General features: G+C 49.7%; 1 protein-coding gene across 3 annotated transcripts in view; it reads right to left on the bottom strand.

Annotated features, from left to right (window-relative positions):
* The window catches only part of STK10 (serine/threonine kinase 10), a 143,594-nt gene that overhangs the window by 94,638 nt on the left and 23,832 nt on the right, over positions 1-25,124 (bottom strand). For 2 of the 3 annotated variants that reach the window (XM_054691295.1, XM_037500270.2), the window contains exon 2: positions 6,568-6,732. In XM_054691295.1, the coding sequence (XP_054547270.1) occupies positions 6,568-6,732 (165 nt within the window). Of the gene's footprint in view, positions 1-6,567; positions 6,733-12,266; positions 12,459-25,124 lie in introns of those variants that run through there. The other variant, XM_054691296.1, reaches the window with a different exon arrangement.

Here is a 25,124-nt window from a genome sequence, read left to right as displayed (position 1 = left end):
AGAGAAATCAACTTTTTCAATTATAAAATCTATGATATCTAAATACAGATCAAGGATTTCTGATGAAAATTAAGCCCCTGAATTGAGATGTGATGTAAATGTAAAAGACATTCTGGATTAGAAGGCTTGGAATGAAAGAAAAAACAAGTAAACTCTCATGAGTAATGTTAATATTGATTAAAATGATTACATGTCAGGATGATCTCTTTTTATATATATATTGTCTTAAGTATACTATCTAAATTCATTTTCGTTTTTTAAGGATTTCATTTATTTATTTTTGCATAGAAGAATTGGGGTATAGGCCAGAAGAGTGATGGATGAGAGGATTCACCAGAGAAAGAGTGGGGAGCAGAATAGGCAGATCGACTGACTGCTGAGGGGAGCAGCAGGCAAGGCAGGAGAGGCTTGCTGCGCCATGTGGCCGAGGATCATACCCAGGCCGCTGTGATGGGGCATTGTGGTAAAAGCGCTGAGAGTTGGGCCTCCCTGGTGGCGCAGCTGTTGAGCGCTGGGTTGCGAAGCTGCCCGCGGCCTCTGCAGTGCCAGTTCGATCCCCGGCTGCTCCCCAGCCACCTGAGGAGGGTCCCACATGGCGCGCAGACCTCTCCTGCCGCCCGCTGCTCCCCTCAGCAGTGTACTTCGGTCCTTCTGCCTGCTCTGCTCCCCGCTCTGGCGCGCTCCTGACTGTACCCAGTGCTTGTATAAATAAATAAATAAATAAATAAATAAATAAATAAATAAATAAATAAATAAAAGCACTGAGACTTAATCCCAAACCACCAGGGCGGCCTCATTTTAGTTTTTTAAAATGTGGCTGTTAAAGCAGGTCTAGAATAGCTGGGGTTGTTTTTCCCCCACTTCTGCTATTTGATATCAAAAGCTCACAAAATGCTCACAAGAAATCGTAAGAGGATTTTGCTGAAATTACAAATTCTAGAAGAAAATGAACTAATCTTAGTAGACTGGGGGGGGGGGAAGAATGGCTTGGAAGTGACCTCTGCTCTGTCCAGGGGGAACATCTGTTCCTGGCTGCCAAGGCTAGGCAAGGAGCCTAGGACATAGGCAGTGGCCAATTTCTCATCCCAGAGCCCAGTCCTGAGAGCTGACCCCAACATGATTTTGTCAAAGACACACACATAGAAGAACTGGATGCTGAGCTGCAGAGAAAGCCTGGGCCTGGCCACGAGATGTGTCCTAAAATCATCACCGAGAAGGAGACCAGAAAGTCAGTGCACCCTTCAACTCTGCATCTCGGGACCAGGCATCACACTTCTCGCACGCTGTCCTTCTACTTAGACTGTCCTTCCTTCACTAAGTGGGGAGCAGAACACTTAGCTCCCTATTCAACTCCTATGCGTCCCTTAAGATCCAGTTCAAGTGACCCTTCCAGTTCAGATGAAGCCTTTCCTGATTTTCCTACATCACCTCCTGGGGCTTCTGGCCTAGCCAAATCCAACCTTTTCCATGTTGGTCTCAATGCTTTTGCTCTTGCCCCTCAAACCTGATTTTTTTCTAAAACACACTATATTTCTCTCCCCTGTGGAAAACTGCACTGGGTCCCCATTATATAAGATGGTAGTTCTCAAACTTTAGCATCAGAGTTCTGTGAAAACTCTGTAAAACCCAGATGGCTGGGCCCCTGTCTAGTTTCTGATTCATGGGCCTCCCTGGTGGCGCAAGGGGTTAAGAAGCAACCTATGAAGCCAGCTGCAGCCACTGCAGCATGAGTTTGATTCCCGGTCAGGGAGAGACCCACATGGCGCAGCAGACCTCTCCTGACTTGCCTGCTGCTCCCCTCAGCAATGTACTTCAGTCAGGCTGCCTGTTCTGCTCCCCATTCTGTCTCTGGTAAGTCCTCTCACCCCCAACACCTCTGGCCTGCACCTCAGTTCTTGCATGCATAAATAAATAAAAATTAAAAAAAAAAATAGTTTCTGATTCAGCATGTCTGGCCTGATATTTTGCATTTCTAACAAGGTCCCAGATATTGTTGCTGCTGCCAGGACCGTACTTTGATCTAAAAGATCAAGTGCAAATTTCACCTTGGCCTTCAAGGCCCTCCACAGCATGGCCTCCTATCACACAACTCCCCTTATCTCGATTGCTGCTCCAATCCTAAGCCACCCGTTATCTACTACTTCCCTTTCACACCTCCACACCACTGTCACTGTCCTTACTGTTTGAAACTCTTTCCCACTCTTTATCCACTAATTCCAGTGCTACCTGCCTTGATTCCACAATGTCTAAAAACAAATCCTCAAAAAAAAGGAGGTGGCCCCTTTACAGGTCTATAATGTAACAAATTCAGACTGTAGGGACTGCTATTAAACAGGAGGGGAAGAAATGGTTTGGGCCCTAGAAGGAGCTCCCCCGAAGAAAGGACCAGCGGGAAAGAAAGTATCTGCCTAAAGCCATAACTTAGAGACAGAAAATTCTGGGGTATCTATTTAAACAACCTCCTGACAGTCAAGTCAGGTTACAAACTGTCCTTCTCTATCTGGTTTCCCAGCTCTGCCACTTTCTAGCTGTGTGGCCTGGGGGGAATGGCTCACTTAGCCTCTTTGTTTCTCATTTCTGCTTGGAGATAGAGAATCAGGCAACAAACTCACAGAGTAAAGACTCAGTGATAGAAGTCAAGGAAAACTCAGTTAAAGGCCGAGCACAGAGCAAGCTCTGGATAAATGTTAGCTGTTATCTCTGGAGCTGGGAAAGTCAAGAACTTGACATCTAGCCACAATTAATAATGGAAACAGACACATTAAAGTTTTTTTAACGGGTACATTAATTGGTGATCCAACAAAGGCTGTGAGCTGGGAGGAAGCTGGGAGGCAGATAGCCAGGTGGGTGTTGCAGGCAGGCAGCTGGGAAAACTCCTATGTATAATTCAAAGTGGTTCTGTGAGGCTTGTTTGGTAATGAACACTTAAAAATCCTCCTAAGGACTTCTCACAGAACACAAAAATTCAAAGACATCCATCCCCGAGCTGCTTACAACAGGAGGGGGAAAAAAAGAAAACTATCTAAATGCCCAACCATAGGGACTGGCTTAGTCAGAAGATGGCATTTTATAGACTAATAAAAAATAAAGACACAAGTGTTTCCCTCCTAACATGGAAGCACGTTCTTAATATACCTTAAATATAAGAGTGAAAGGTTAAGAAAAAGGTATGGTACACATTCTGTGTTAGGGTTGAAAAAAATACATTTGAAATGTTATCAGTGGTTATCTCTGGTATAAAAATTTGGAGTGCACATCTTTTTTGGTGGTTTATTCTTTTTTTTTGCTTTTGCTTTGCCATATACTCTCATTTCCCCCTGATGACCTACATTGAATGCATGTTTAATTTCTTTTTTTAAAAAAATTCATTATTTATGCATACAAGAACTGGGGTACATATGAGAGGTCTGGGGGTGAGAGGATTTCACCAGAGTGGGGATTAGAACAGGCAGATCTACTGAAATACACTGCTGAGGAGAGCAGCAGGCGAGACAAGAGAGGTCTGCTGCGCCATGTGGCTCAGCTCCCTCGCTGGGGATCAAACTCATGTTGCCATGGCTGGAGATAGCTTGATAGTGATGGAAGAAAGGAGATACAAGGTCAAGAACCTAACTCACACAAGGAGTAGGGGTAGAGGGGATTAGCATAAGCCATTAACCCAGTTATAGAAACTAACACCCTTAGGCATCAAGGCCCAGATCAGGAGGCGCAACACCCAGAAACTATCAGACTGCTATAGGGAGTGTCGGCACCACAAGCCATCCACCCACAAAGAAGAGCCCCTCCCTGAAGATAATAAAACTTACTCTGCCCCCACAATGGGGCAGCAATCTTTCTGCCCACCTGTGACTATGCAGGTGCTTCTTTCACCAACTCTCTCCTCCGCAGGGCAGCAGCTTCCTGCCCGCCCATGACCTGTACTTGCCAGAGCTTCTCTTCACTGACCTCCCTCAGCAGAGGCCGCTCTCCTCAAGGCTGCCCGCCTGCAACCATGTAGGCCTCTCTCAGCAAACCTGTTCCTTAAGGGGCAGCTCTTTCTGCTCGCTTATGTCTAGGCAAGTGTCTTTTACTCTTCTGTCCCTTTCCTAATAAACCTGCTCTTTAAATACAACTAACATCTCTGCCTCGTGGAGGAACTCGCCTGGGAAACTTGCCGCGTGCCCCTGAAAGGGGAGCTCTGGTGCAACCTTTCCCAGAGTGAACCCAAGGACCCCGCACTCTAAACCCACTGACTCCAAAAATGACATCAACAGCACTGTGTCTTTAACCCTGTGCCACCAAGAAGGCCTGCTTAATTTCTTAAAAGAGGAAAACTTTTAAAAGCAGCTCCCTGCTCAGGACAGAGAACAGGCTATTTCATCGGCCTCAGTTGTATGACACGAGCAAGGGCCCTGGCCTTTCTGTGGTTCTAACCCCTCCTGGGAAAAGGGTCACTGGTGTCCCTGCCCTGCTCACTCCCAAGGTGCCTGACCATTTATTCCCCCCTCCATGATATCCAGGAAGCTCCCCAAGGAGAAGTGTAACAGCAGCAAGGGACGGAGCAGGATCTCTATGACCCGAGCAGACAGGGTAAAGGAGGAGTGATTCCTGGAGCCCTCGGTGGCTTTTGCAGGCTTTTATTGGGATTTACCAGGCACACGGCAGGCAGGGGTGCCGGGGGTGGCCAGGAGGCTGGCAGGCCTCCTGGCCTCCAGCCAGTCTTCACTCTTTCTGAGCTCTCTGGCCTTCTCTCATGTTCTCTCTGCTCTCTCATTGTTCTTCTGTTTGTTCTCCTTCTCTGCTGGCATCTCCGTGACGCCGCCCTTATAAGCCCAGTCTTAGCCCAGGTGAATCCCATCTACATATGCCCACACCCTACTCCAGGGGGCTGCCATCAGGCATGCATTTGGGACAACAGGGTTCTGTCATCTATCCTAATGGTGGGAGGGCAGAAAAGCCTGATACTTTTTACCTGACCCTACAGAAGCTTAGGAGGCCAAGGAGAGGGTCCTCTGCCCGGAGGGCCATCAGTTTTAGTGGACGGACCTCTGGGCAGGGGTGCATGGCCAAGTTCTCACCTCCACCCCCCAGACACTGGCAGCTTTCATTTCTGTGAAACAAGAGGAATAACCTTCAACAGTGGTTTCTAATTGCCTTTGGTTTTCTTAAACAGCCAGATCCTGTTGTCCAGTAAAACAGCTTTCCTCAATAAGCATCAGTAATTCTGTGCCTAGAAATCAGGCATGCTGCCCAAAAAGCCAAGCCAGAATCAATTTCCTATTATTTTAAGTGGGAAAAATTATAAAGCATTACAGTTTAACTCCAAACTCCCCACTAATCTCCTAAAAGATAACAAAAACACATAACACCCCACCCATAACAATCATGATAGGATGTAAATAAAATGCTTCAAACATCCCTCCTTACCACTGGACAATTATCAACCATGGGTAATGACCGTGGCTGAGGCACGTGATCTGGGCTGTTCCTAGGCCCGCATCCAAATACCAGCCCCTGCTGACCCCTAAACCCTTTAACCAGCTGGACAGGTGATTGTGACAGCCTTCCAATTACAGCTAGAGTTCACGCGAGTCTCTGGACACATGAATATGATGTTTGGCACATAAAACATTGGCTGCAAAAAGCTTAGGGAACTTGTAGGGAGTTTGGATCTACTAAACTGAGAGGCATTAATACTAGGAGACATTGATGGGGGACACTCATGCCAGGAGAAGAGGGGAACACTGCAATTCCTCTAAACATTTTGCGGGTTGACACCGTATTAGGAATGGGAGTTTGGAGCTGCATCCGCACTGTGCACATTAAAATATGAGGTTGCTGATGGAGAAAGAGGGGCTGGTAAAGGGCCTGCTACTGTATAATAACAAGGCTATAATAAGCTCACCAGCACTCACCCCACTCTTGTGTTTTAAGCACCTCTCATGAATGACCTCACTTAATCCCTGTAACAATTCTATGAGCTACATGTTATTATTTTTAAAGATTTTATTTATTTATACAAGAACTGGGGTATAGGTCAGAGGTGTGGGAGGGTGAGAGATTTCACCAGAGACACAGCAGGGAGCAGAACAGGCAGACGGACCGAAGACATTGCTGAGGGGAGCAGCGGGCGAGGCAGGAGAGGTCTGCCACGCCACGTGGGTTTCTCCCTGGCCGGCCGGGAATCGAACCCACGCTACAGAGGCTGCAGACAGCTTCACAGCATGGTGCTCAACCTGCTGCGCCAATGGGGAGGCCCTTTATGAGCTACATATTATTACCCCCATTTTACAAATGAAGAATCCGAGGCACAGAGAGGTCAAGAACTTGCCTAGAGTTGTCCGACTTGTAAGCAGCAGAACTGGGATCCAGGTCGGGGTTCAGCAGTAGAGCCTTATAGATCCCTCCTGCTCTGAACGACTATCCCCCCCATTGCCCAAAGGGGACTCTTGGGAGAGCAAGGAATGCAGAGTTCCCCCACTACCTTCCCTTGCCCCATTTCTAGCCATCAAAGCAGACACTTAGAAAGAGCCGAGGGCCTCAGGACTAGGCCACAGGGCCGGGTGGGGGCGTGGACGGCACCCTTACCCACAGCTTCGCATCAAAGTAGTAGGCTCCCAGCAGCTTCACGATGTAGGGGTGGTCACAGGTGGCCAGGATCTCAATCTCTACAATGTAGTCCTCCAGCTCCTCCTCACTCTTGGTCTCAATTACTTTGGCAGCAGCCAAGGCACCCGTCTCCTTGTTCTTGGCCTGCAAAGCAAAGGTCAGCACCAAGGTCAACAAGGCACATTGGGCAGGAAACACACCCCTGGAAGCCAACTCAGAGTATGTGTGAGTGGAAACAGAGGCCGGATGTCCAGAGGGGGGTGGAGAGGCTGAAGCTGGAGAGCCGCCATTCCTCACAGTGGCAAGGGCGGCAAGCTGCCTCAGCAAAGAGGTGCACGCATGACAAACAGTGGTCCAGGCTAGTAGTAATCATATTTTTAAAGTACAACACACCCAAACTATGGGGTGAATGGCATACAAATACCAACACAGAAAGATCGTTGAGTTGTTCAGCCAGAAATCCCAGTCTCTGAATAATAAAAGTGGCACAACACTTTTTATATAGGAAACAGACAACTATGTTTTCTTATCAGTCTTGTGTGTATGTAAATATATGGAAAACTCTGGAAAGATACTGCCTGACCCCATTTTAGCAGACCTAAAATGGGGAGATTCAACTTTCATGCTCTCTTTAGTGTATAAAAATGTTAATAGCTAAGGGCCTCCCCTGGTAGCACAGCAGTTGAGCGCTGGGCTGCGAAGCTGCCCGCAGCTTCTGCAGCGCCGGTTCAATCCCCAGCCACCGGTTCAATCCCCGGCCACTGGTGAAGGTTCCACATGGCATGACAGACCTCTCCTGCCACGCCTGCTGCTCCCCTCAGCAGTGTATTTCGTCAGCCTGCCTGCTCTGCTCCCCGCTCTGGCGCTGGTGAATTCTCTCACCCTCCCACGCTTCTGACTGTACCCAGTGCTTGTATAAATAAATAGATAAATAATTTTAAAAAATGTTAATAGCTAAGTTTCAAGCATTTATTTGCAGCTTTCAAGAACAGTCAAAGTAACAAGAAAAAGGCTTAACGTTTGCCCACCAATTACAGTGGTGTTGCTTCCTAAATACATTTCCCTGGGTATACTAGTTGTCTATTTGATGATAAAGGGTGACAGTTTCATACCTACTAAGATGGTCGTAATTTTTAAAAATAATGGAAAATAAATGTTGCCAAAGATGTGGAAAAACTGCAACCTTTGTGAACTGCTGATGGGGATGTAAAATGGTGCCCAAACTATGGAAAACAGTTTGGCATTTGCCCAAAAGGCGAAACATAGAATCAAGTGTGACCCAGCAATTTCACACCTAGGTAAGTAGGCCTTTGAGCAAATATTTGTACACTAATGTTCATAGCAGCATTAGTCACCAGAACGCAAGGCAGAAACCAACCATGCCCCTTCAGCAGATGAATGGATAAAGGAAGCATGGCGCATGCAGTGGAATATTACTGACCCATAAAGAAGGAAATTCCTAAGCGTGCTACAATGTAGAAAGACCTTGAAGACATTATACAATGTGAAATAAGTCAAACATACAAAAACAGAGACACTGGTCTTTGTATGAGAAAGACCAGTGTCTTTGTTCTTGTATGTGATATCTGGACTGATCAAGTCACAGAGACAGAAAATGCAATAGAGGTTCCCAGGAACTGGTTACCAACAGGAAATGGAAAGTTAGTACTTGATGGGGACAGAGTTTTTGTTGGGTTCTGAGTACAGATAGTGGTGATGGTTATAACACTGAGTACTTACTTAATGTCCCTCATTAATGGCTAAAATGATCAATATTATGTATGTTTTCCCACAGTTTCAAAAACTGAGAGAGAAACAATCATGTAAATGGTGCAAGCAATTCCACCCATGATGATCTGGTATCCAATGTGAACAGAACCCACAGCTCTTTTTGGTAGCCCAGTGAGCCTTGGGGTGCTGCTAGGGTCCCAATATTTAGAGTGCACCTCCCAACAACATGGCTCCAGGAGTGGGCTTCTCATTTGGAGGCTCTGAGTAGGACCTATGGGAAAACACAAGGCAAACAGGCCAGACTGCACCCCATGAGCCCCAGGGCTCTTCTCTTCGGTGCCTGATGCCTCAGTGAGGAGGTCTTACTCCCACGTTACAGGTCGACCCCTGCTGCCTGATCCACTGGAGACACAATGGCCAAGGTGCTGCCGTGCACCTAATGCCCCCGGATGTCAAAAGGCACTCACATTCCACGACACGTCCTGTAATCATCACTTAACTGGTACCCAAGTTCCCTGTTCTATAAACAGGCAAGTCCAGGCCAAGAACTAGAGCAGTGGCATCAGAATTGGATCTGGGTCCTCTCACTTCCAACATCCTGCGCACTTGGTGCTATTATATCAGGTCTCCCTGTCAGCTCCAGAACTCAGAAACCTCTAGGAGCAGCTGCCAACAGACCTGTCAGGCACCTAGCCAGCCCTCCCAGGGTACCCTCAACACGGAGACACAGTGATGCTCCCCTGGCCTCAAGGAGAGCCAGGTTCACTGGAGAGAACCACCCTCCTACGGCCTGTGGTAAGGCCGCCTGCTTATGGGGGGTAGGGGTGAACTGAAAAAGGGCCCTGAACTCCACCAGGGAACATTCTGGGAGGGATGCCAATAGGCAATTTTTACATTTGTCTGTAAGTTTATCCCCAGTTCTGATAAATGTTTCTGTTAATTGAGCTGCAGGGCCCCCGGGGTCCCACGGAACAATGGTTTCACATTTATCAAGGGCAAGCTCTGCACCCGCATCTCTTCTCAGCCACCCCAGGAAGTGGGTGCAGTATTATCTCAAGCACACTGAGTGAGGCAGAGCCACCCCCTCCCCCCCTACCCTGCGGCGTAGGTGACAGAGCCGGGGCTGGGACACTGGTGGTCCTGCTCCCTTGGGCTACCATGCCCCGGGGCTATGCCCTTGGCAGACTCATTCTTCCCCTTCACTGTCCCTGACTCTGAGACCTGGTGCATCCAGCCAGGAGACCAGTTCAGGGAACAGAATTCTGTGTGGATCATTCCAAGGGGTCAGTCCTCATCCTAGAAGGCACCCTGCCCACTCAGCCCTGTCTATATGGGGTTCTCTACCCTAAACTCAGTTTTGAAAGCTTGGGCAGAGCTTAGAAATTCATCAATTAAGCAATCAGGCGCACTCTCTTGCTGTCTCACGCACATACACCCCCCCTCCCTAAGTACCCTTTCTTTCATTTTTCATAAACCTCATTTCCTTCAGTCCCACCAAAGACCAGCAAAACATCCTATCACACTGTCCTCACCACCACTTCACAGCTCCTCCTCTTCCTCTCCAAACCCAGAAGAGAAGTTAAGGTTCACTCTGCTGCTTTACAGAGGCAGGTGGAGGGCTTGGCAGGGTGGCCAGAGCCGGGCCAGGTGATCGAGACGACCACCTGACAGCACCAGCCAGAGCAGCACAGGGGACTGAGCGAGGTCACCTTTCATCCCGAGAGTTGGAGAGGGAGGCTGTGTGGCCCCTGTTCCTGGGTCTCCTGGAGGTGGAGGAGGTGCAGGCAGGGACTGCTTTCTAGGGGGCACAAAACCTCCCTTGCTTGCCACCCTGAAGGGCAGCACTGACCAGGGACAGGCATCAGAACACACTGCCAGCAAAGCACTCCGGAGACCAGAGCTTGCCACAGAAAGGGAGCAATTGCAATTGACTTGGCCAAAATTAAATTCTTTAAAAGCCTGGCTGAGGCAGCAACCCATTCCCTTAGGCCACAGAGGACCTAATAATGGCTGATGACAAAAACAGCAACGTGCCTCAGCGCTCACTGTGTGCCAGGACCGGCCTGAAATGGGATTTCTCGCTCCATCCTCAATCCAGCCCTTGGAGACAATCAGTAGCATTCCCAATGTACAGGCACAGAGATTCGCCTCAGGTCACACAGTGAGTAGAGGGTGAAGGCCAGACCCCAACACAAGCCTGCCTGGCTCAGGAGCCTAAGCTTCAAACCCCATCCCAACAGGCCCTTCTTAGGGACTGCCCAGTGTTCCCTGCTCCATCTCCAGGCCAATGACCACCTCAGCAATGGCACACTTGGCAAACGCAGAGTACTGCAAAAACCAGTATTAATCTATCCACAAGCCGGTAATGCAGGTGTCTGCCATCATGCCCATCTCCCAGATGAGCAGACTGAGGTGCTACCAGGACTGTGAGCTGTGGTGGCCTGCTGACTGCCAGCCCAGGATTCTCTTCACTATACCAGGCTGCCGGGAAACAAGAGTTTCCTATACAGCATTCATCCAGCCATACAGGCACAGCCCATATTATGCGTGAGCCATTTTTCTAATGAAAAATGCCATTTTTCTAAGGGTTTTTGCCTAGAGGGAGAATTTGTGAGTAGAAGTGTTGCCCTCTCATGACATAACTGACCCTTCCCTGACTTTTCTTCAATCAAAGAAGCCAACTGGCCTTCCTTCCCAGTCCCTAAATTCCAATGGAGCTGATTCCACTGCCATTGGAAGTGGGTGGGTGACTTATTCCAGCCAACCAGATACTATAGTCCCTCTGGCCAGAGTGATTGGCTCCGAGACTGGCATGGGATCAAATCAGCCAATAAAAGGCTACCTCAGAACAATCACTGAGAATGCCTGGAGTCCTGCTTCACTGCCAGCCTCCAGCACTGTGGCAGCAAGTTTGGAGCTGCTGGGCCAGCCATCAGGCCCCTAAGGGAAGCCTCAGAACGAAACTAGCCTCTGGCCACAGGGCCTAGAGAGGGCACAAGAGGACACAGTTAGAGCCTCTCAATTAACTTTTACAACAGGGATCCTCAATTATATAAAAGAAAAACAATGCTTAGAGAGAAGTCATCTGTCCAAAGTCACACAGCAGGTAAATAACAAGGCTCAAGTGGAATTCAAGCCTGTGTGGTTCTGTTTCTGACTGCTTTTTGCCAGAGGTGCCTATAAACTCTGCAAAGGTCCTGTCTAGGCCTCAGTTTCCCTTCTATACAGTAGGAGGGTGAGAAAATGATGCCTAAGCTCTTTCCACAGTCTAACGTGAGGACATCTAGGGACGGGGGGGGGGTCTTGGAAAGCTAAGGGTGCTAAGATGGAGGGAGCACCCGTGGGAGTGACAGGCAAGAAGTTACACAAAGAACAAGTGGCAGTCTGTGGCCTCTGACGTCTGTTTCTCCCACCACTGAGGCAAGGCTGGGGTCCAGGGAGGGACAGAGGGAGCCCCTGCCCAGCCCACCACTGCTGGCCAGCAGTGACTAACGCTCAGCCCACACCCTTCTGAGCAAACACACAGTGGCCATTTGTGTTTTCTGGCCCAGGCACCTCTGTGGGAACAAACCTCCCCCTGTGCAGCACGGGGACCCAGCCCAGAGGAGGTGGGGACAACCCTCTCAGCTTGGAGTCCTCATGACCCCACCCCAGGGGCCCAGCCAGCCAGGCAGGGGCTGGGAGCTTCCTGAAAGTCAAGGGCACAAAGACAGTTAGCAAGGGAGAGCTCCCAGGTTCTCCCCTTCCCTCCTGGCTGCAGGCTGAGCCTGTGCCTTCCCTCTTCCTCCAGAGAAAGTGCTGATGTCCCAGATTAGAGGGCCAGAAAGAACTGGTCACTGTCCAGAACCCACTCTGTAGATGAGGAAACAGAGTCCACAAAGGTGGATGCAGTGACCGGAGTCCCATCTGCGACAGCCACCTCACCTACAGGCTAGAGTACCACCCACCTCAAGAGGAACTGATGAGAACATGAAGGCCAAAGGGCTGGGGGCCTGTCCCTGGTGGCTTCAGGCCTGAGAACCCAAGGGGCTGCCTGGAATGAATCCTGAAAAGGGGCAGGAGAGAACTGGACAGCATGCAACACCACTGCCAGTCCCCCATTCCACTTTCCTTTGTGAACAGTTCTCCCTCACTCTCAGAACAAAGAAAACTCATGAGGGGATAAGCTCTCCCAGTCCTGGTGCACAGCGCAGGACAGCCACTCAGTCCTGAAGTCGCTGTCACACCCAGTGACGTGGACATATGGCCCAAGGCATGTCAACAGGGTTGTAACTGGATGAGTTTCTGTTGTGCTTGGGTTTTTTTGGTTTTTGCTCAAATTAATAGGAAAAAGAAGCCTTTTTTCCCCTCTGGGGTCGCAAAACTGGTAGAATAGAAAGCTGGAGGGCATTGTAAGCCCATTCTGTCACTCCTTTAGAGAGCCTGCCTTGAGATGAGGATGGGAGAGACCACACATGGAGGCGGCAGAATGCTGAAGGGTCTGCAGGAAACTGGAGCCAGCTGTTCCTGAAGGCAGTTGCACTTAGACTTTCAGTTCTGTGAGCCAATAAACCTTCTTCTGGACTACCATCATTTGCAAACAAAAGGAAGTTACCACCTCTAGAGGTGTTCTAGCAGAGAGGAGATATCTACAGAAGTACCTCCCACAACACATGTAAGAGGCCCACCTTCACTCCCAAGCCCACCATGACTGACAAAATGACCTTCACTGAAGCCCCTCAAGGGGCTGAGTGTCCAGGATCCAGGGACGGGCCATGGCCATGGGCAAAACAGAAATTGGGGTCAGACCTCCCTGGTGGCGCAAGTGGTTAAGACGCAGCACTATGAATCTAGCTGCAGCCACTGCAGCAGGAGTTCGATCCCCAGCCAGGGGAGCTACCCACATGGCACAGCAGACCTTTCCTGTCTCGCCCACTGCTCCCCTCAGCAGTGTATCTCAATCTGCCTGTTCTGTTCCCCACTCAGTCTCTGGTGAATCCTCTCACTCCCGGCACCGCTGGCCTGTACCCCAGTTCTTGCAAAAATAAATAAATCTTTAAAAAAAAAAAAAAGAAACTGGGGTTTTTGGTTTTTGTACTGATATAATCTTCCTCCAAAGAAGTGGAGAGGATCATTTTATACTTTAAAAAAAAAAAAAACAAAAACAAGGACCAATGTGTCCAATGCTGGTAACAAAATGGGTATACTCATTACTGACAAGAATATAAACAGACTCAACTTCAGAAAGACAAAAATTGCAATAGGTTTTAAGAGCCTTTAAACCCCCCTTCAGACTCTTATTCCCCTTTCCTGAAAACATAAGTCCAAAAAATAATTCAAAAAAGGGAACAGAAAACATACCAGGTTCATGTTCACATTAGTCCACCACGATGACCAAAAAGCAGAAATAACCTAAATGTCAACAGTAAGACAATGGTTCAATCAACTTAATAGGATATTAAGAAACCCTTTAAATGGTAAATGGGAAGATAATTCAGCAATGACAAAAATAATTAAACCAAAAAAGTAAATAAAACAAGATAATAAAACTGTTGCTAAGCCAAAACTGGGGAACCTGTGTGTGCCCGTGGACAGGGACCAGCTAAAACACAGCCGAGGGGACAACATTCACCCACTGATGCCTGGCAGTTATCCATGGGGTCTGCAAGAACAGACTCGGGGTGGCACACAGAAAGTGACCCCTTCATCCTGGCCCTCTCCTCAATGTTTCTAGGGATGGGACAGCTCTGTCCTCTCGGGAAATCATTTGAAAGCTGTGTTGTCTGACACAGTAACTTTAAATGACCTGAAATTGGGGCCTCCCTGGTGGCGCAAGGGTTAAGATGAAGCACTGTGACACTATCTGCAGCCTCTGCAGCAGGAGTTCAATCCCTGACCAGGGAGCTACCCACACTGCATAGCAGATCCCTCCTGTCTCGCCTGCTGCTCCCCTCAATAGTGTATTTCAGTCAGTCTGCCTGTTCTGCTCCCCACTCTGTCTCTGGTGTATCCTCTCACCCCCTGCACCTCTGGCCTGTACCCCAGTTCTTGTATGCATAAATAAATCTTAAAAAAAAATAAATATCCTGAAATTAAATGAAATGAAAAACTGCAGTTCCCCAGTAGCCTGAGCCACATTTCCAATACTTAATAACCAACTGTGGCTCATGGCTTCCATATTGAACAGAGCAGAACACAGACCTGTCTCTGCAGAAAGCTCTGCACCTGCAGCAGCACCTGGCAGAAAAAATGTGTCCTCCCAGAAGTGAGGGAGCATCTAAAGTTAACCCCCACGTCCCAGACCCAACCTCAGAAACCTGGGTTTCTTTCTCTAGGAAGAAAAACAGGGCTCGAGGGCAGAGTCGGTAGGAGAAGCTCAGGCAGTGAATATTTGCTAGTGAGGTTGGTCTCCCAGCAACCCGCCGGGCAGCAGAGGGTAAAGGGAAGGCTCCCAAAGGACCGGTCAGATGAACCGCCTGGGGCCTGTGGATCAGAGCCAAGGAGCAGAGCTGTCTCCCGTCCTCTTCATTCTGCATGGCGATGACTGGCATATGTCAGATGCAGCTCCGGGGCCGGAACCAAAAGGAGCTGGTCCGTGTCCCACAGTGTGCAGCTGTGCGTCCCTGGGGTGACAGCAGAACTGCTCTGCCCAGGAAAGGGCCCAATGTAATGCAAGCAAAGTGGTCCAAGGGCAGCAGACACAGCCAGGATGCACAGCCCTGTGGCCTGGGGTTCAGACTTCTCATGGCCCCACCTGGCAGGCACGGATCAGTCTCCAAACATAGCTGTGGGCTCCACAGCCCGGCCTTTCATAGTCATATGCCCCTGTGGCCTGCCAAGGCTAACTCTGGTCCACTGAGGCAGGATAAGGGATACCCACCTTTACGCAGCATAGCTCCTGAGCAGGCAGAGGTATTGCTACCTCCTCCTATTGAAGAGAAAATGAAGGCCCAGGAAGAAAAAGAACCTTGTGCCAGGTCACAAGCTAGAAAGCTGCTGTCAGGACTGCAACTCAGGTCTGACTCTCTGCCCAGTGCTCTTTCCCGAGTAGCCCACCACAGTTAACATCTCCAGGGTCTCCGGCTCACCAATTGCTATGCATGCAATTCCTCCTTCCCACCTGGCCCTGTTACCTTCAACCAGAAACCCTCTTACAGTGAATCGTCAAGGACCACCTGCAGCTGGCTTGGCAAAGCCCAACCTCCCCGTCAGGCACTCGAGGCCTTGGTGTTCTACCCCTGTTACTTCTCCAGGACCCAATACCCACCTCTATTTACTGCCATGCTTCAGGCAGTGCTCTCCTGCTTCCTACCACCATGCCTTTCTTCATTCTTTTTTGCTGACCTGCAGCGCCTTTCCCATATCTGTACTTAACACCCCACACAAGGGGCCTCCCTGGTGGTGCAAGGGGTTAAGATGCAGCACTATGAAACTATCCCCGGCCAGGGAGATACCCAATTGGCATAGCAGACCTCTCCTGTCTCGCCTGCTGCTCCCCTCAGCAGTGTATTTTAGCAGATCTGCCAGTTCTGCTCCCCACTCTGTCTCTGGTGAATCCTCTCACCCCCACACCTCTGGCCTGTACCCCATTTCTTGTATGCATAAATAAATCTTAAAAAAAAAAGCACCCCACACAATCCAAACTGCAGCCTAGTTCATGAAATGTTCGCAGGAGCCCCTCCCCTACTAGAATTACTTCACACCTTCCTAGGCTTTCATCACAGACCACCTGGTGCCACGATCATTTGTGCTCAGATTCTCTTTCTGCCTTGGCTGTGAGCTCTGAAAGGCTAAGCCATGTCTAATTCATTTTAGTCTAGCCCACAGAGCCTGGCACAGAATAGCTAGGAGGCAGACGAGAGAATGGGAATGTGGGTAAATGGGAAGATGCACAATGGGTGGGCTGACAAGCAGATGGGTGGATGGGAGGATACGTGGAAGGATGGACATGCAGGAGGATTCAGGGGTAGATGGTGAGATAGATGGGCGGATGAGCGAGTAGAGTGAGACGATGAGAGAGTGAGTATGAGGTGAACGGGTGGATGAGAGAATTAGATGGACATCAGGGAGGGATGAAGGAGTGAAGGGCGCCTTAAGGTACCTTCAGGATGTAGACAATCAAGTCTTCGCTTTTCCTCAAAGGCACATGAGCCTACCTTGTTACTGGTTTCTATGAGCTCCAGCCTGTCTCCTTCCTGCTATCCATAGCCTGCTCCAGTCCATGTCCCCATGGCAGCAAACTTTGAAATGGACACATTGCCATCAAGTGATTTGTGGAATGGAAGAAGCACAGGACCTGGGTTCAAGTTCTGATTCTATTCTAGGAGAGTAGAAACTTTAAGATACTTTTTTTTAAAGATTTATTTATTTATTCATATAAGAACTGGGATACAGTCCAGAGTTGCAGGGATGGGGGTGAGAGGATGCACCAGAGACAGAGTGGGGAACAGAGCAGGCAGATTGACTGAAACACACTGCTGAGGGGAGCAGCGGGTGAGACAGGAGTGGTCTGCCTCGCCATATGGGTTTCTCCCTGGCCGGCCGGGAGTTGAACAGGTGCTGCAGAGGCTGCGGACAGTTTCACAGCGCTGCGCTCAACCCTCTGTGCCACCGGGGAGACCCAACTTTAAGATACTATTTAAAAAAAAAAAAACTCCAGCTCTACTACTTACTAGTGAAGTACCCTTGAGGAAGGCAGGCAACTAGACTTAGGATACAAGACTGCAGTTTCCTGACAGATGTGACAATTCCAGCAACATGTGAGAAGTGTGTAAGCCTCCATGGGTTAGTCAGCTGACTACTGGTTATTACTGTCCTTGCTCGGGACTGTTTTCAAAAACCTCAATCAATGATTCATCAATAGATTATTACTCTGTCATAGTATAGACTCGGTAAGTATTTCAGAATAATAGATGGTGGTTGGATGAGTGACTGGATAGGTGGGGGGGTGGGGGGGTGAGGGATGGATGAATGGGGATGGAAGCATGGTGGCAGGAGCGAGGGGTGGAAGGAAGGGTAGCGGGAAGGGTGGGTGAGCAGAGGGAGGTGTGGGTGGCCGGAGGAATGAAGGAACAGGTAGGAGGCTGGTGGGATGGATACATGAGTGAATGAGCTAGTATCTGTGCCCCTCGCAGAGACAAACGCGGCCCTCCACATAAAAGAAAGTGACAAGAAGCCCATTTTCTCAACTTCGTTACCTGAACTCCAGCTGTTCTCGGGTTTGGAAGATGGCCCCTGTGACCTGGGAGAAGCCAAAGCCTTTGACTGGGCCAGGACACGCACAGTTAATGAGCCTGCCAAGTAGGGAGAAGCACTTCCTGATCAATAATCGCTGGGCCAAGTTTCAGTTTAGCAACAAACAAGACGACTGAGTTTCAGGACAAGCGACACTTAAGGATGGCAAAGATTATGAAGCGCAAAAGCAGAGGAGTGCCACGGTTTCCAAAGACAGGCATTTAATATGCTGCCTCTTGGGGAGGAAAGCCTGGCCAGCCATCCTGGCACAGCAGGGAGATGCTGAGCCTCCAAATCCTTCTGGGTTGGCAAATAAAAAACTAAAACCCCAACACGATTGGCCCCAAGGATAGCACGTCATGGCCTTGGCTGAAAACCCGGGCAACCTGTCCAACTTGGCCAGGGGTGTGGGAGCCTTCAGATTTCAGCTCTTCAAAAGTGAGGGGGAACCCAACCCTGCATATCACTGATAAATGAAGTGGAAAGGTGTCGTGGGCTCCGCCTCCTTGGGGCACTGCTGCTCTCAGGTTCCCTGTACTCAAGGAAGGACTGGGTGCTGAGTCACGGGCAGAGGGTGGCCTGGGGTAAACAGCAAAAAAGAGGGAGAGAAGGAACAAGCACCCTCAAAGACAGGGTCCCCCTGCTCCAGGCACCATGAGGCACCTTAAAAGCTTGACCTCACTTAAGCTGCCCCACACTCCTGGGGGATGTGTGCTCTTCGCCATCCAGCTCGCCAAGCAATCCCAAACCTCAGGGAAGCGACATTTACCTCACAATTTCAATCAACAACACTTTCTGTGCTGTTTTTCATTATCGTAAAAAACCATGCACACTTATTAAGAGAATCTTCCAAACACAATGGGACAAAGAAGAAATGCAAGACTACCCAGCATGCCAAAGATCATTGCCTGCAGCATCCGGCACCACCTCCTCCTAGGTTTCTACAGGCAGATGTACCCGGCTTTAACAGTTCCCAGCTGTGTGACCCTAAGGGACTGACATGACCTCTCTGTTCCTCCCCTTCCTCTTCTGTACGGTAGACTTTATGGTTCTGGTGTTGAGAGCATGTAATGAGTTAATATGTGAGATGCTTAGCCCAAGACAGAGCCTTAGGAGTCTCACGAATGTTTGCTGATTTTTGACTCTCTGCCCCTAAGTGTATTCTTCCATACTTTATAAAAAAATGCTTGTCTGTCATTTCATTTAACAGTATGTCACAAGCAGTCCTTTGATACTCTTCAGGAGTATCCTCTTCAGCAGCTACAGAATGTTCCATGGAATGACAGGTCCACCATCCATTTGACCGTTCCCCCGTTGTCACCCTACGTCACCCAAAAGTCGGAGACTTGGCTTATGTGTTTGGAGAAGGCTCTCCAAAGGGATGGTCACTTTCTGTCCTCATTGGCCATGCAGGCGGGCTCCCCACCCCGTGCCCTGGCTAACACTCAGCACAATTTAGACGTGAAGCTGAGCTCAGGTCAGCTCTGCCATGTCCTCACTGTGTGTCCTTGGGTACTGGCCCCATAAGCTTGAAAGTATAAAAACATCACGTCCTTTTTGTGAGCGGTATTATTCCCATTTTGCAGAAGAGGAAGGTGAGGCTCAGAGAGGTGACATCCTTTGCCCAAGGTCACACAGCCAAGACAATGGCTGAGATGGGACCTGTGGGATGAAGTCAGAAGCCTGTGAGGCAGGGTTCCTGCAGAAGTTGTGGTTGCTACAGGGGTCTTCTGAGGTACAACTCGCCAGGCACAGTAGATGGTGCTGCAGACAAATCAAAAGCTTGGACCAGCACGGGCATCCAGGGCTCCAGGTTCCTCACTGTTGCGGATGCCGGTCACCTCCCCTCAGCCCCAGCAATGGTTTCCTGTCACACCTCGAAGTGGGGGCGGGGATGAAAGGACTCTCCAGGAACAAGGAGGCTAGAGAATGAGCTTAGATCTCACCAGTCACCAGAGACCACCAAGATGCCAATCAAAGGTAGAGAGAAGCTCAAGGTCAAACAGGGAGACACATCAGCTGTAACGAGGTCATTGCCTGGGGTTGACAAAGGCCACTTTGACAGTGGCAACGGCCTCAGAAGGCCAAGAATTGGATCTGGGCTCCTAGACAAGACAGACGGGAGCTTTCCAGGAAGGAGGCAAAGGGAAGTCGGGCACCAGAACTGGCTTCTCCCTCCAGGGAGCGAATGCTGCTCTTCTGGATGCCCGTAGCAGCCTCAGCCACCCTGAACTGACCGGCCATGACACAGGCACAGAGCTGGGGCTGCCTCCCTGGCAGCCCATTTCTCCAAGGCTGGAAGGGTGTTTTCTTTATCTCCACTCAATTACGCTTATCTTCATAACCCAACAAGAGAGCAACAAGATTCCAGCTGATTCCCAGCAGAAGCAGCAGCCTCCAGTACAACAAGCAAGGAGGCCAGGAAACAAGCCTGTCAATCCCCAGGAAGCAGGTCAGTCTGGCGGAAATAATCACCATCACAATGACAGCTGATCACCCTTCTCCTTCCTCTGTGAGGGTCAGGACTGCTCACATCTCAATTTTCACAAGTTCTGAGCAAGTCGCTATCTACATCTCCTTTTGCAGATGAAGATACCAAAGCTCAGAGAAGTCAGGTGACTTTCGCAAGGTCACAGAGCAAGGAGGCAGTGAAGTGAGCAGAAAACGCAGAACTAAGTGTGCAGTCAGCAAATCCAACCCTGGGGCAGCCTACAGAGGGGAAGGAAGGTGCGTCTGGCATTTATTCACTCCATGTTCCTCAGCTATTAACCGAGCACCTACCATGAGCAGACCCTTTTAGACACAAAGGACGGATAACTCCATCTTCAGAGAGGAAAGCAAATAAACATGAAGTCACATAAGGAGAGCCCAACATAACGGGTAACCCTTGTATCCAGCCTGAATTCTGGTTGCAGTATAGTCTGCTAGTCAGAAAAAGACAAACTATAGGAGGGAGGAAGAGGGAAAAAAACGTAGCACAGGGGAAAGCAGAGATAAAAGGGAAGGGAAAGAGCGAGTGGGGACCTCCCTGGTGGCGCAGCGGGTTAGCACAGCACTGTGAAGCTGTCCGCAGCCTCTGCAGCACCAGTTTGATCCCCGGCTGGCCAGGGAGCTACCCACAGGGCGAGGCAGACCTCTCCTGACTTGCCCGCTGCTCCCCTCAGCAGTGTATTTCAGTCAATCCGCCTGTTCTGTTCCCCACTCTGTCTCTGGTGAATCCTCTCACCCCCTGCACCTCTGGCCTGTACCCTAGTTCTTGAATGCATAAATAAATAAATCTTTAAAAAACAAGAAAGAGTGAGTGAAATGGAAGGTGAGTGCAGGGGGGAGGGAGAAGGAGACCCAGGAACACTCAGCTTCCTCACCCTCATGCCTGCCCCCTTCCCTTGCCACTTCCTCTGCCTGCACCCATCAACACTTCCTCTTGTGAGAGGCCGCCACCGCAGGGATCAGACCCAGCTGAGGCCACGGCAAGTCTGGGAAGAAGGGTCAATTTTTCAGACATAGAAACACCAAAGCTGTAGGGAGACACCACACTAAAGCGACCCTAGCCCCTCTCCCCTCCACAATAAGCCCTTTCATCTTCCCCTCCACACTTCATGGTAGAAAAGACCCAGGATCCTTGTCAGAGAGATCTGGGTTTAATTCCCAGACTTGCTGTGGCAAAGCTGTGTGACCCTGAGCAAGTCACTGTACCTCTCTGGGCCTCTGCTTCATCAGGTGTGGAGGGAGGATACTAACCCATCCCTGGGGCTGGCAGAAGAATAAATGATAGACAGGTAAAAAGTGGGCCTCCTTGGTGGCGCAAGGGGTTAAGTACAGCACTATGGAGCAATCCGCAGCCTCTGCAGCATGAATTCGATCCTGGTGGCCAGGGAACTATTCACTCAGGCGGCAGTGAGCAGCAGACCTTTCCTGTCTCACCTACTGCTCCCTTCAGCAATGCATTTCAGTCAGTCTGCCTGTTCTGTTCCCCACTCTGTCCCTGGTGAATTCTCTCACCCCCACACCTCTGACCTGTACCCCAGTTCTTGTATGCATAAAAATAAATAAATCTTAAAAAAAAAAAAAAAGAATGGAGCAAAAGTCAACATCCTCCTCATTTATTTATCTTGTTCACCTTACAACCCACAGTGCCCAGCATACAGCAGGTGCTCAGTTCATCACTTATTTGAGCTTTGCCAGTATTGTGGGTCACGTGGGGACTGTGAGTTATCTCATTCCATCCTCCAACAACCCCGATTAGATACCACCATTCCTATCACCATTTTCAGTCAAAGAAACTCAACACACCCAGGAGCTTTTCTCAGGTACGAGGTGGAACCAAGCTTTAACTGCAGGAACTCATCCAAGTTCCTGCGCCATCCCTGATCCCTGGCAGACATGTCTTCCCTTCCTACATTGCCCTCTGCACGCTCTTTCTTCCTCCCAACAACTACACCTTAATTCTCTGGAATCTTCCTGCCTCTCACCCACTTTCAAAGTCCTCTTGGGCTGGGCGCTCTCTACCCCACCTGTCACTTCCCTTCCCTGGGCTCTGACCTGGGCCCCCAATCACAGCTGGAGGGGAGGGGTCTTCTCTCCCACCCCCACCTGCGCCCACCCCGTGGACAGGGCCACTGTGTCCCAGCCTTCACCTGGTCTTGGGCAGCCAGGAAACCTGGCCCTGGCATCCCTACAGCTCCATTCTCACACCACATGAAGTTAATGTGGTCGGGACCAGGGGCAGGCAGGACATTAGCTGAGCTCAAAATTGTCACATCTGGGCCTCCCTGGTGGTGCAATGGGTTAAGTCTCAGCACTATGAAGCAATCTGTAGCTACTGCAGCATGAGTTCAATGCCCGGACAGGGAGGTGACACACATGGCGCAGCAGACCTCTCCTGACACTCCCGCTGCTCCCCTCACCAGTGTATTTCAGTGAATCCACCTGTTCTGCTCCCCACTGTCTCTAGTGAATCCTCTCTCGCTCTCTCACACCTCTGGCCTACACCCCAGCTCTTGTATGCATCAATAAATAAATCTTTAAAAAAAATAAAACTGTCACAGCCCAATTCCTCACTTAGCAATCAAGGCTCCCAAATACTATTCCAGATCTGGCCCCACTCCCGCTAGTTCCCCACGCCAAGCCAAGCTCCCTAACCCATTGACCATTAGGCCGGAGGAGGCAAGTGAAATATACAGCTTGGGCCCGAGAGCAGACAAAAAGGCAGCAAATTACAGAGGCCATATCTGCCCAGTACTCACCTCATCACTACCGAGCCCCTGACACATGGTGAGTATGGACTGAGACAGTCTGGAATAGGAATTTCCATATACCATGTATCACTACATTATATATTATATATGGCATATAAATATAAAAATCGCTTTCATTCTACACTGATTACATGCTGACATAATTCTTTGGATTGAATATACCGTTAAAATTCATTCCTCCTGTTTAGTGGAGGGTGAGTGGAACATGTGCACATATGGAAGAGCAAAAATATAACCCCAAAAATTAAAACAAAAAATTGAAAAGAATTTCATTTCTCTTCTTTGCTCTCTCTCTCTTTTTTAAAAGATTTATTTATGCATACAGAACTGGAGTATAGGCCAGAGATGCAGGGGGTAAGAGAATTCACCAGAGACAGAATCAGGAACAGGGCAGGTTGACTGAAATACACGGCTGAGGGGAGCAGCGGACGAGTCAGGAGAGGTCTGCTGCGCCATGTGGGTAGCTCTCTGGCTGGGGATCGAACTCCTGCTGCTGTGGATAGCTTCATAATGCTAAGATATAACCCCTTGCGCAACCAGGGAGGCCCTTCTCTCTCGTTTGCATAAGGCTACTAGAACATTCTCAATTGCTTGTGTGGCTTGCAGTACATTTCCTTTGGACAGTGCTGTCCAGACAGCTGTTCTTCAGTTCCAGCAGCTGTGGCCCTGAGGGGATGCAGACTGGATGGTACCAGCGTATCTGGTATTTCCAGAGAAGACAGAAATTTGGGCTTTTATGTATGTGAAATCTGACTTCAGAATGCTGGCAATCGCTTCAAATTTGGCTTTACCACAAAACCCACCTGCAAGCCGTACCAGGCTTGGGGGTCATCAGTTGGGAAGCTCAGACCTCCCTGCCTGGTTTCTCCCCTGGCCCAGGCTTCCTTCCATCCACCTTGCTAACCCCATCTCACCCACCCTGCCAGTGCTGCCATCCCTCTCACTGCCAGCCCCTTCTTTGCCCCACTACAATATGCTCTTCTAGAAGCTTCCTCCTTCCCCATTTGTGATGCACTGACAGTAGCTGGTAAGGCCAGCCAGTTCTGGGTACTTATCATGAGCTAAATGCTATGCCCTCTGTGAGAGTTACACCCCGCAACAGCTCAGTGGGCTCAGGGGTGGGGTGGATGGGCATTATCCTCAGCCCCGGTTTCCATGGGGAAACCGAGACTCAAGAGACACGCCTGACATCACACAGCTGCTAGACGGGGCAGAGCAATTTGAGCCCTGGTCTGGGTGGTGACAAGGCCATTCTTCATCACACACCCAGAGACCTGACACCCAGAGGTGAATAGTACTTGTTCCCTGAGCTGAATCAAGCAGTCACTGGCATGAAACTGAGCTCGATGAAAGCGACGTTGCCCCAGGGGCCAGGTAGCAATGCTTGGAGATACTTTTGGGTATCTCAACAAGAGAGTGGAGTGGAAGTTGGTACATCTAGAATCCGGAGATGCTGCCAACATCCTATAATGAATGGGACAGGCCCCACAACACGGAAATACCTGCCCCTGCTGTCAATAGCGCCGAGGTGGGGAAGGCCTGGGGCAGGAACAAGCTATAGACACTGTACAGTATTTTGCCTTGTCCCCTTTTAAGCAGCGGTAACTGGCTAGGCCCTTCTGTATGTGATGCCCTGAGCATCAACAGTAATAAACTATCTTCCTTTCCCACCCACTTCCCAGGTCAGGGTCAGATGCTGAAGGTATCACACCAAATTTGTTCCCTCAGCCCTCCCTGCCCCAACAAATGATCACCTCCATTTACAAACAAGAGGCCTGAGGCTCAGAGAGGAGATGTCTGCTTGGAGTTGAAACCCAGATCCTGCTGGGGGCAGGCTCTCCTTGCCCTCCCAATTCTACCACCCTCAGCAGCTGTGGGACCAAGGGTGAGCATCCAGGGCTGTTCTGTGGGGGGGCAGTCCCTGCGGAATCCCCCCTCCCCCAGACACCAGGGGACCCTGATGGAGATGGGGGCTGGGGTTCCATTAATAGTTCCACTCCTTTCACCCTGGTCTGCTTTGGCGCCTGCCAAAAAATGTAGCCAGTGCAAGTTGGGCCACTCCGCACCCAAGAAAACCCTACATGGCTGACATCCCCAGGAAGCACAGGCCACCTTAGTTTTAGGACTGAGTCAGGAACCCCCTCACAATAGTACAAACTTCTATTTTAAAATACTGGACTGAAGGGAAATAAGGTTACTGCCTGGGGGCAGATCTCTTTCCGGTGAAAGCGGAAATCCAGGCTTTAAAATCAACAGGACTGGAGAGGGGGTTAAAGAAGGCCCTGCCTCTGGAGGGGGATGGAAGGCTGCCAGCCAGCTCCTACCTCAGCTTGC

Source organism: Talpa occidentalis, unplaced genomic scaffold (assembly GCF_014898055.3).
Source record: "Talpa occidentalis isolate TD23 unplaced genomic scaffold, MPIMG_talOcc4v2.1 talOcc4.9, whole genome shotgun sequence".
Lineage (NCBI taxonomy): Eukaryota > Metazoa > Chordata > Mammalia > Eulipotyphla > Talpidae > Talpa > Talpa occidentalis.
Note: the sequence above shows the minus strand (reverse complement) of the source record. Positions and strands in the feature narration are given on the sequence as shown.